This window comes from Xiphophorus couchianus, chromosome 21, assembly GCF_001444195.1.
Source record: "Xiphophorus couchianus chromosome 21, X_couchianus-1.0, whole genome shotgun sequence".
Classification (NCBI taxonomy): Eukaryota; Metazoa; Chordata; class Actinopteri; order Cyprinodontiformes; family Poeciliidae; genus Xiphophorus; species Xiphophorus couchianus.
In genome coordinates, this window is record NC_040248.1 from 15,555,417 (window position 1) to 15,567,839 (window position 12,423).

The window sequence follows — 12,423 nt, forward strand, 5'->3', positions numbered from 1 at the left end:
TCGGATTAGGTGACTATGGGTTAACGGATCTCTCCGCCCTGCATGGGACAAGTCTTCGGCGCAGTACTTTTACTTTCTGCTGAAAACGCTGTTTTACGTTGTTGTTGATTTTTAAAGAAAAATACCCAGACCCCAACTAGTCTTCTGTGTGCTCTCGAAATATATAAGTTTGAAAAAGCGTGCTTTCGCTTTCGGAAGGAGAAACGGGAAATTGAACTTCGAGGGACATTTTTACTGGTCATCTGTGCAACATTGCAACATCATTTCATCTGCGAAAATGATTAACGGTTTGATTGAATCAAGGCGTAACTTCTTCTTCTTTTTTTTTTTTTTTCCAAGCAGTGCAGTCTATTTAAAAGCAAAGATTTAAAAACTGTGTGCATGTAGGCTGTCGTGGGCGATATAAGTGACTTTTTTGTTTGTTTGTTATGCCGGCGTACCGTGTGCCAGCCTGCACTCCACCCCGCGGACAGTGCCCTGGGCTCGGGGGTTAGATGGTGCTGATCACGGACGACAGGGATGGAGGAAGTGCCTCGTCGCTGCGCGTCAAACAGCTGCAGCAGCAGAAAAAAGTTGGGGGGAACTTCGGCCATGTCCACCCGACGATAACCGAGGAACCCCTGTCCAACTCCGAGGAGGACTACCTGGGGTCCTGCGAAGAGGACGGTGACGACGAAGACGGGAGCGAGGAAGACAGCGATGAGTTCGAGGAGGTTGACTTTGAGGACTTGGAGGACTGTCGGAGCATCGCCTCGGACGACTCTTTCTATCCTCCGGATGATGTGTTCGCGGACTCGGAGCGCTCCCCGTCTCCGGAGAGCCCGGAGCCGCTGTCCTTTTTCAAGGCGTGCTGCACTAACAACGCGGCGATTGTCCGGATAATGATACGACATGGTGTGAAGGAAGAGGAGATCAAGGAGACTGACAGGAATAACCGGGTATGAAGCACATGCGGGTCTCTTGCACTCATCAGAACCCGTGCACACAAGTACCTTTGGTTGCTGTGTAGGTTTTTTTTTTTTTAATTATTAGAAAAAACAAATTGATATCCTTGTTGAAGTTTTGCATTCAGTGGGAGAGTTTATCTTACAAAGGTTTATAGTTTTTTTACTTAGTTCCAACTTGGCCGTCCAATGCAGCATGTGTGGTTATAAGGAGCATCAGGTTCAGAAGGTGTTGAGATAATTAAGCCAAAGTTTTCTGCTCTGGGTTACTTACTTGTTTCCAGACTTTTGCTAAGTATCCGGTCAGATTTTTTATTACATCCAACGAATGTCTTGTGCAACCTTGATATTCGTTATCTGAGGATGTGAGAAGGACACGGCATGGGCTGGTTATCGAAATATATACCAAAGTTATAAAAACACGGTTTCAAAACCCTGAAAATTTTCCATCATACTGATGCTGCGGTTTAAAGGCATTTTAAATCTCTGGGTAACCACTGACTTATAACTAGGTCTGTATGCATCAGGGATTTTTCCCCTGTGCTCCCTCCCCCCACTTGTTGCTGGCTAGATGGCTAAAAGAAATGATCACATATTTTTCACGTTCTGCTTTCATGCCAGACAGAAATATATTGAATACTAAAATATTTTGAGCTATAAAAATATTAATAGTCACAACAAGAAATGCCACTCAGTCTTATTAAGGTAACACTTTTACAACCCATCCATCCATCCATCCATTTTCTGTCCACCCTTGTCCCTAATGGGGTCGGGAGGGTTGCTGGTGCCTATCTCCAGCTACGTTCCGGGCGAGAGGCGGGGTACACCCCGGACAGGTCGCCAGTCTGTCGCAGACTTTTACAACCACAGTTGATAAATCAAGAACATATTTGTAAAGTGGCCAAAATCAGCCCCTGCTGAATCAGGAAGTGTTGAGACTCATGACACTCAATATGAAAAGACTGTTTAATATTTTGTGCAATAAACACTCTACGTAAAATTGTAAACTATTTAAGATTTTGAGAGAAAAATCATCCCTAAGCTGCCAGTACTTCACGAAGTCACGATACCTCATTCCAGCACAAATACATGTTGAATCATCACACCCTCCACCTCCCCTTTCACCTGCAACAAATCTTTCAGCGATACCCAAAGAGGCCCAAGCTTGCCTAGTTTACATGGGAAGCCATCTCCTGCCAAATATTTTCAGAGTTCCCACCTTTGCTTCACCATCCGACCTGTTCGGACTTGGTATACGCACTTGCAAATTACTGATCAATTTACTTGGTGCGTATTCTTCTGAACTTTTGCTAAGACCATCTAAAACATCCGACCAACAGATACATGCTATGCCATTATAAAACATAATGTTTTGGATTTGTGTTTTAACAATATTTTTACTCGAGGTCACCGAACCATTAGGATCTCCTAAAGACACTATGCCAAGCTGTGACTCACTTTAATGCTCAAAAAGGGTGATGACTCAGCAAGCACTTCCTCTTTCAAGCTTTGAAAAAAAGTCCTAGTTTTTATGTTGTATTTTTGGATAATTCAAATCTGAACAATTTCCCCCTTCACAGTCTGAAACATTTCACAAATTGTTTGCAGTGACAGTGCATGAATTCATGCATGACAGCTCATTTTAGGGAAAGTAGACAAACTCGCATCGCTTCCCATTTTCAGTCTAACTTCACATCCTTTATGAGCTTTGGGTTGTCAAGCGCACATAAAGTACACATTGGACATAACATGATATTTTTGAATTTTTTTGATTCAGATAATATGTAATAGCTTTTGGGTAAGCACATTACATATCCACAGTATGGTATTATTAGATTGCTCAAGAGCAATTTAGCCAGTCATGCATTATAATGCAATAAATCCAACAGCAGTGATAGATGAATGTCTCTGTTGTAGCACACTGTATTAGGTAGCAGATTTTTTTTATATCAAACATTATATATGCCTACATGCACATAATTTAAACAGCATGGTATCTAAAGAAAAACAATTTGAATCGCAATTCAATGCATTTGCTGTATGATAATAATGACTCATGTACCAACTGATGTAACTAATGTTTAGTTTCTATGATTAATTATTTTTCATAGCTCTATTTTAGCCACTGTATTCTGTGGCTCAAAGCTATCTGCTTGTAATACAAATGCATACATTTGCAGCATTCTTTTTCTATGGTTGTGTGATTCCTTTAGGTTTAGAACAACAAAATATGTGCTTCTATTCTTTCTGGATTCAATTGTATCTGTTTAATGGTGTTAGTGGTAGAAGTTGCTCAATAACAGGACCAGAAAGATGCTTCGTTTGATTGCTGTTACTCCTATTTTATTTTATTCATTTTATTTATTTATTTTTTGCTTTTATAGATTTTCCCATATGGTGCCATTCTGTGGATCTTATATCTGAACTAAGTTTTAAGTATTTTTAAAAGCACAAGTAACCAGATATTGCTGCTGTGGCTTTTCATGCATTTTCTCTATACTGTACATGTTGACAAGCCAGTAAAATATTTGTGTGAAAAAAAGCAAATCCTGCATTGCTTTAACTGGACCCAGTGGGCGAATAAATAAATAAATAAATAAATAAACACTTAGGAGGAGGAACAACAATGCAAAGATAAAGTTCTAATTGGTGTGCTCCAACCAAAACTTCTCACTCCACAAAGCGATGCTCACTTTGTGATGTTGCCAGAGTGTCAGCGGATTCGTTTATAAAGTAGTTATTTGTTAAGATTTGTTACTGAGTTTATGCCCAGGTCCAGATTGGTATGTAGTATTAGTTACACAAGTTAATGCTTTCTGGGACAGAAGAATAAATAGTGACAATGCGATAAATAAAACAAATGATATTAACTTAGACTTTTACAAATGTGATGGAAACTTGACAGGCAGTGGAGGCACCGAGGACTATATTTTGGCATCTGTTTGATCAAAGTTCAGAGCAGATTTTGATTCTTCACCCTAACTTGCAAACCGGCATTGTGTTTCAACTCAGTGTGTTGTGTGACATTTTGCTTCCCACCAATATTTGCATATATTAAAATTGAATAAATGAATACAGATAATCTGTGAGAAACGGAATGGTAAACACCCACAGGCACATGTGGTTCTGTTTAAGACACTGTCTCCTTCGGTTTGTTAGGTTGTCATGCTCTAATCAAAACACAGGAGACACACAAACACAGAAAGCTATCAGCTTAAATTAGGCCACAAGTCTTTTAGCAGCTTCTATGTTGTTTTCCCTACCCCACTACCCACCCACAGAAACATCCATCAGAACACAACCATTTTTTAAAAAATACTTTAATATCAGATGACTCATGCTGACTGATACTAAAACTGACACAGCAGGCTTGAGCTGTGAGACTACAGGCGACAAACCAAACCACAGCTTGTGCTACAAACCTGAAAATCAGCTGACCAACACAGAAATCAACCAACTGGCAAAGTGGAAGAGAGACAAATGAGGCATAGGCAAATAGAAACAGAAATCTGGCACTGCAGATGGTAGCAAGCACAATGCTCCGAGCAAATACAGACAAGTGGAAAAATCAAAGCGACAGTCATACACATCAGATTTGATATGGCCATGTAAAAGCTCAGCTGCGGAAAGCAAGACATTTAACGGGGTGGTATTGACAGAAATGTGGCCTGGTGCATTTGTGTCAGTGGTGCTACAGATGTATGTGATTGAGGACAACATGGAGTGTTTGTTTCCCTGCATGTCTCCACAGCAGTTCCTAAAACAAATGTCACATTTTAGTCACTAGATATGCAGTCTGCAGAGATGCTAGTTGTCTGCAGCTCTCACCAACGTTTAATTTGAACACGTACAAAACAAATGTGGGGAAGTATTGATTTAGAAAATATGGAGGAAGTTAGAATGTTTTGTGGCAGAAGAAGAAGCAGCCTACAAGGCAAGCAGTTGGTTCCACCGGAGTGGAGGTTCAGTGCAATCAGCAGGATTTTCAAGTACATTTAGCCTTTGCCTTTATTTTTATGCATCAGACAGTGCTGTTAAACTGACACGTTACTTACAATTTGCTAAGTTTCCCCATGAAAATTCCCTATGAGTGTCATTGCAAGACAGGTGGGCAAATTACTAATATGAGCAAATAAAACCTGATTGGTGTCATGCATTAGTCAACCTTTACAATCCAACAACTGCAAATTTAACTCTGGTCTGAATTTACAAATAGTACCCAAAATTCCAATTCACACTACTTTCAGTACCAGTTGAAATCAACCAGTGCTTACGCTTACAACACCTGTATGTATGGACTTTTAAGAAATATATTGGGCTAAAATAGTTTTTGGCAACTCCAGTGTTGGATCACTCTTTTTGCAAGTAGTTTAACAATCCCAACATGAAATGCGGATACAACGTTCCAGTCCCTCCCCCGCCTTCTCTTCGTGTCATTCTGACTGATAGAACTAAGCCTTTCTATTCTAAGCGCTGGTTATTCCCCCAGATTATCCAGCGCTTGTGTACGACTTTGTGTGTGTATGGGACGATAATTTGTTCAACCCATAGTTTCACACATTTTAATGCATGTATGTTGTTATAACAAATCTTTAAACGAGATAATATATATATATATATATATATATATATATATATATATATATATATATTATTTTTTGCAATGACCCGTTCACACATTTGCATAGCTCTGCATTGAAACAGATGGTGGGGTTTTATTTGTTTTCCATAGTGTGACAGTGCCTGGTGCCTCAGCGATCTCTGAACATCTGGTATCAGCTGATGGTTTTGATGAAATGGGTCAAATTATGGGCAGTTTTTCGCTGCTTTCCAAAGCACTGTAATGTCATAAAAAATTATGTTGACTGGGACTATTACAGAAGCACTCAGTCGTACACTCAATTTAGGATCAAGTTAGTTGCTTCTGTGATACTAAATTGACCATAGGTAAAATTGCTTATTTTCAGTCCCTTTGTTCTAACCTTGTGATAGATTGCTGACCTGTACATGATGTACCCTGTGTGTTGCCCTCTGGCAGCTGTGATAGACTATGTTCAGGATCAGTGATACCCACGGGATGCTGCTTTACAACTTCTTTAGTCTGAGTATCTAAGAGTTCTAATTCCATTGAAAACTGAAGGTAATAATAATAATAATAATAATAATAATAACAAAGCCTGGCCAAAATGGTAAACTACATCTAAGCAGTAAAAGCATAATCAGGAAAGCTGAGATAAGTAAATGACAGGAGGGGAGGAAGGACCATGCCCATGAACTTGGAATTAGACCAGAGTTAAACATAGAAGGAATTGATTCAGTGACATAATCAGAAACTATTTGGAAAAAAAAAAATGGCACTCTCGTATCTGAACCAGCTAATATTTGCCTATTTAAGTTCAGCAGAGATGTGATACGAGGTAAACTCTAAATAAACTCTGGTGGATCAACACACACATATGTGTGGTAGAAATACTTTTATCTATTAGCTAGCTTGTTTGGAAGCAACATTTGTAGTTATTAGGTATTTTATATCCTCTGTCTTCAGTGATACAAGAAATGTTGAAGTACAGAACAAAGCACTTTTTTAGTGCTTTCACTTTTTTGCTCTTGCCGTAAAATTGTTTCCTGTTTATCGTCACTCCTCTCATTATTTACATCAGGGTTGTATTGATCCATGTATTTGTGCCTACTGGATATAATATTTGTTCCAGATGTAGACTGGTCCTTTCAGTTTTATGTTAGCCAATTTGTAACCACAGTGGAGGTATGTTTAGCATCACTGGCCATTTAGAATGCCTATTTGTTGCAAAGTTTTATCTTCTTGGCTGATGTTAATGCTAAAATGTTGCTTCCTAGAGGTCTGACCTCATGATGCATGATGTAGCAATGGCCATTATGCTCAAAGATATTGGTTTAGGTTTCTTGAAATCAAACCTAAAATCTTCGTTTAATAGTGAATTTGCAAACTGTGATCTGTCTTTTTACGTTGCTTTTGGAATAACTGTTTCTTGCTTCCTGAGTGGCCTATCACCCCATGATGTTAAGGAGCTTGTTTCGCTGTAAATATGGACATTTCCTACCAGCCTAAGCCAGCATTTTTCACCCTTTTCTTTTTTTTTTCCCCTAAGAATCTGGGCTCACATTTTGCATCACAACATTTGTCTCCTCTGAGCATTATTACAGATAGAACTTTAAGTCTCTGGAATGGGAACCCCAGAATGAACTTTACTTGTGGGCATCTACAGTTTTCTTTCTGTTATCTTGCATGATTTCTTTTGATCTAGTCTAATATCAGATTGTGAGAAAATAAAGTTAAGTTTCTTTTTACAAAGTGCTGGTATACAAACTATATTTTTGGATTCCTCCCTGATTTATCTGCTGTGTTTTTTGTGGAGGGGTTGCTGGAGGCTTTGGGGGTTAGGGATGGGAGTGTTGTCTCGAGTTGTGTCAGTACACAACTACTACTATACAGTGCAAAAACTCGTGACAAGAGAAATTCTTTGAGTTGAACTCATCAGAGTGGAAACGATAAAAAAAAAAAAGGTGACATACTTCTATGTGTGTTTGTGAGAGAGATTCGCAGGCAAACAGAGCGAAGGCAGACGACGGAGATTGCTCTAGACGTGCTGCAGGGCATGCTGTTTAAGTACATCACAGCAAGGCTGGAGGACTGCCAAGGATGTGTGTTTGTGTGTGTTGGTGTGAAAGTGTGAAAGAGAGTAAGACAAGAGAGTGTCTAAACAGAATTATTTGAAACTGTGCCAGTGTAGGTAAGTGTCTTCCAAGCTGTCCAGAAGTCTCAGTGAGTCCTTGCCCTCAGGCTGACATTACTGTTACTACATCATCTGCTGGCTGACATCATTGCTTGTTTACATTTCGGGTTGTGTTATAGGTGAACCATATATAATGTGTTTGTCTTAAAAAAAATCATGTGTAGGGCTTAATTTATGTATTTCATTTGGACATTTTAGATGAACATAACCAAAAAGGTAGTCTTGCAAACATTTTTGACAAAATTCTCTTATGAATGATCAGATCCCTTACGTTTGCACATGCTTTAACCTTTTTTCACCTTTTGGAATTTTATGTGATAGACCAACAAAAACTCATCACATAGTTGTAAAGTGGAGCAAAAATAATCCCAGACTTTCGTTTTGTGTGTTTTTTTTTTTTTTACAAATGAAGTTCTAAAAAGGTGCGGTGTACATTTCCATTTAACAAACTGGGACGGCAACCCTGAACTAGCTAGTGTTACTAGCTACTGGTTAAGATCAAATCATATCAGACCCACTACAGAGAGGAGATTCTGCAGCTCACTCAGTGGTGTTCAGCCAACAACTTGGTGCTGAACACAGGGAAGACCAAGGAGATCATTGTGGACTACAGAAGGTCCAGGAAGACGGATCACACTCCCCTTCTCATAGATGGAGAAGTGGTGGAACGTGTGGACAACATCAAGTTCCTGGGCCTCCACATCACTTCTGACCTCTCCTGGAACACAAACACCTCCCACCTGGTGAAGAAAGCACAACAAAGGCTCTTCTTCCTCAGGAAACTGAGACGGGCTGGACTTTCCTCACGGCTGCTCGTGAACTTTTACAGGGCGATGATCGAGAGCATCCTCTGCCTCAACATGACTGTGTGGTATGGTAGCTGCACAGCATTGGAGAGGAAACAACTGACACGGGTGGTGAGAACAGCACAAGGCATTGTGGGATGCCCCCTCCCAGACCTGGACTCCATTTACACAGACCGGGTCAAGAAGAGAGCTGAATCCATAGCGATGGATTCCAGCCACCCGGGCCACAGACTGTTTGTGCCGCTGCCATCAGGCAAGCGGTACAGGAATATACGGACTACAACAAATAGACTGAGAAACAGTTTCTTCCCCACAGCCGTCAGAGCCATTACTCCCTGCCGTCCCCCCCTCCCACACATATCATAACCTCGCAGTCACACATACATATCCCCCACCCCCACACAGCCATATTGTTCTGCACTTTGCACTGTCACATTATCTATACTTTGCCATAATTGGACCTGCTGCTACTTCTTTGGTGTGGTTGAGTGCCTTTAGTTAATTTAGTTGTATATATTGTTATTATTATTATTGTGTGTTTGCTTATTTATACTGTATATATTTGACCTTTTGCACGGGAGCTGCAATGGAAATTTCGTTGAATTCTGTTCAATGACAATAAATGCTATCTATCTATCTATCTATCTATCTATCTATCTATATTGTTTGACTGGCCCTGTGAAATAAAAGTGATAAATTCAACTGAGGATCTATTGTAAGACTTCAGTCTTGCTGTTTACAGATGTCCTTCATCCATTCTGCTGAACTCGTGTGAAGAATTCTGGCTCTAGATGGGCAAAGCTGGTTGAGACTTGCCTCCAAACACCTGCATTTGTGGTGTATGAAGTTCTGCGAAGCATGAACTCAAAGAAGCTTGTTTAAAAAAATGAAGGAAAAAAAATCCTGACAGTCAGAACAAATCTGAAATCATTTTTGTTCCACCTCACAATCGTGCCTTACTTTTTACTAGTTTGTCACATAAAATCCAATGAAGATACATTGAGCCTTGGGGTTGTAAGGTGATCAAATCACTTGTCTGAATTTAGTACATTTTTTAATTTTTCTCCAACTTGATATATTTACAGAAAACATATCCACTGCAGTTTTCCTTCAGTCTTTTAAGCTTCACCAACATGAAGTCCCCCTTTAGCTTATTTTTCTGTCTATACATTAGATCAAATATCCCCCAGTGTTTAACATGATTTGCAAAGTGCTTTGCATGTATCTACACATCGACTCTGCATGATTCACTTTGCTTCAAAGAGGCACCTGCAGTACTGTGATTATCTGCAGCCACAGTCTTTAAGATATGACGTTACAGGCTGCCAACGTGTCATTAATTTTAGCAAATCAATTCACTCATCATTACCTTTGACCTTCAAATCATGCATCGTTTCGTAGAGCCAGCTATGAGTCATGACAGAAATCCTACTGACTCTTAAGATTAAACTGAAAATATTTCTGCAGGCACGTCTACAAATGTATACGGTAAAACTATAGGGTGTCTGCTAAGAGCCCACTTTGATTTCCTGCAGTGATCACCTACCCACCAGAGAGTGGACAACTTTTACAGGAGTTGACCAGGTTACCATGCTCAGACATTCTCACTCAAAAACAAACATTTACACATTTGTCCACACAAAGGTGTAAGAGGACACCTCTGCTGGCACTGGCATGAATACACATCATAAAAGTGCATGTCAACATGAGGTTACACAACTTGTTTTTCCTTTGACCTCAGGGTCTCTCAGTGAAAGCACATTGGATGCCAGATTTAACCAGAGACATTACTTCTCTGAAGCTGCACAAAGGTCCTCTTGTCTTTTATGACTACCTCTCATACAGCCTTGATTATATTTTCTCAACACCCTGGAAGTCAGCACTTGTGCTTTGCTTCACCTCCAGAAATATTTTTTTGCTGATTGTAACCTTTAGTCCTTCCTCCCTCCTACTCCCACCCTACACCCCCGTGTCCTCCTCTACTCCTGTAACTTTGTCACCTCAGATAGGGCTGCTGGTGGCATGTTACCAAGGATTCGTGGACGTCGTCATAGCGCTGTCTCAGTGTCCGTACCTGGACGTAAACTGGCAGGACAGCGAGGGAAACACGGCTCTCATCACCGCAGCGCAAGCAGGTAACACGCAGACACAAACACACACAAATGGTTGGTCTCACATTAACAAGCCCTTAACACACACATAATTCCAGGCTGCGTCACAGTACTGTCTGACACATGCTCGCACAAATGCAACAAATGGGCACTTTGGCACTGACGCTGACACAGACAAATGCGCAGACTAGTTTGCTTTAGCGCCACTCGGGCTAGAACAGAAGTGATAAGTGTGTTGCCTTGGTATCCGTATTGGCCCAGGTCCTTCGTATACAAAACACTGCAAACAAATGTGATTTTTGGCTGGGCAAGTACTTCCCTAGCCTCTTAAGAAGACATGGAAATATTAATATATTGTCAGTTAATATCTGTAAGTGGAACCTGCTATTTTGTTTCCTCTGTTCTTAAAGGCCACATAACAATCACCAACTATTTGCTGAACTACTACTCTGGGCTGGACATAGAGAGAAGAAATTGTCATGGCTTTACTGCCCTGATGAAAGCTTCCATGCAGGGCAGGGTGGAGTGTGTGCGCTCGCTCATGATGGCAGGTGAGCACTGACATATATTTATGACATACCACATATGCATTTACATGTATGCACACTCTATCCGAAACTGTTGCAGATGGCCTTTTGTCTTCTTCATATTGTCTTCCTTAAATTATGATCCGTCTTATTTCAGTTGGAACAATATTGTTAATAAGTTTAAAAGACATGTAAATGACATTTTCAAATCATTTTAAAACGAGTGCTGATGGAATTTGCCAGAATAACAGTGCTTGGGAATGTTTTACTGTCTAGATTCCATTTTGAACTTTAGTTTGTACAGGTCTAATAATCAGTGCTGTGAGAGGTTTATGAATTTGGCTGTGAACATGAGTCACAAGCCTTACAAAACTCCCCTTCATATCTTTCAGCCTTGGGTGGATGCAAAATCATAGAGTTTCTTCAGCTTATGTAGCTGCTTAAACTTTACTCAAACATTTATAATGAATCTTAATTTGAATTCTGCAGTAGCTTTCACAATCTTAAGCTTTTCAAAGAGTCATTATCGATGGTGGATGGAACCAAAGAAGCCTCTAAATGAAGACGTTGTCGTATTACAGTCTTGTGAAGTCTATGCCTGTAGTTTTCCATTAGGCTTTTTGTGTTCTAGTATTAGTGAGGTTGTACTGAGAACAACAGTTTGCATATCCCACTGACTTTTGGGCCTGCAAGAGGAAAATGGTAAAGCTGGGGATGGATGTAATTCTCATTCTCTCATTCTCATTCTCTCATTTTGACTCTAGGGGAAAGTGGAGCACGTCATTCTTAACCATTAGAACTTGGAGATCTTGAAATATGTTCTTTTTTGAGAAGAATTCTGTTAGAAAAGGGATCAATATGCTTGAGCATTTAATCACTTACGCTTTTTCTGAAAATGATTTAAGGGAATCCATGTTCCAGCAGCGCTATTTGTACTACATTCTGAAAACCTCGACTCAAAACGTACCTTTTTATAGCTTTGGCTCTATGTTTAGTTTTGTAATGGAAGGAGAACCTCCACACCCTCCAAGTCTTTTGCATTGTCTGCATTTAGCTCCATTTACCATCCTAGCAGTTTTTACTGGCTTTCATTTACATTGTACAGAGAAGCAACACCACAGGATTATGCTGCCACTGCCATGTTTCACTGCGGAGAAGGTTTGTTCATTGTGACATGCAGTGCTAGGTTTCCATCTCACAAATAAAATCCACAGAGGTTTGCTGTTGCAACATAACACTGTGACATGTTTAAGGGTTATGAT

At 40.1% G+C, this 12,423-nt stretch overlaps 1 protein-coding gene across 1 annotated transcript in view; it reads left to right on the plus strand.

Annotated features, from left to right (window-relative positions):
• ankrd33ba (ankyrin repeat domain 33ba) overlaps nucleotides 1-12,423 on the plus strand; it is a 21,259-nt gene continuing 8,836 nt past the window's right edge. The window contains exons 1-3 of the mRNA XM_028004898.1: nucleotides 1-938; nucleotides 10,529-10,658; nucleotides 11,045-11,185. Of these exons, the coding sequence (XP_027860699.1) occupies nucleotides 495-938; nucleotides 10,529-10,658; nucleotides 11,045-11,185 (715 nt within the window). The 5' untranslated portion in view covers nucleotides 1-494. The remainder of the gene's footprint in view (nucleotides 939-10,528; nucleotides 10,659-11,044; nucleotides 11,186-12,423) is intronic.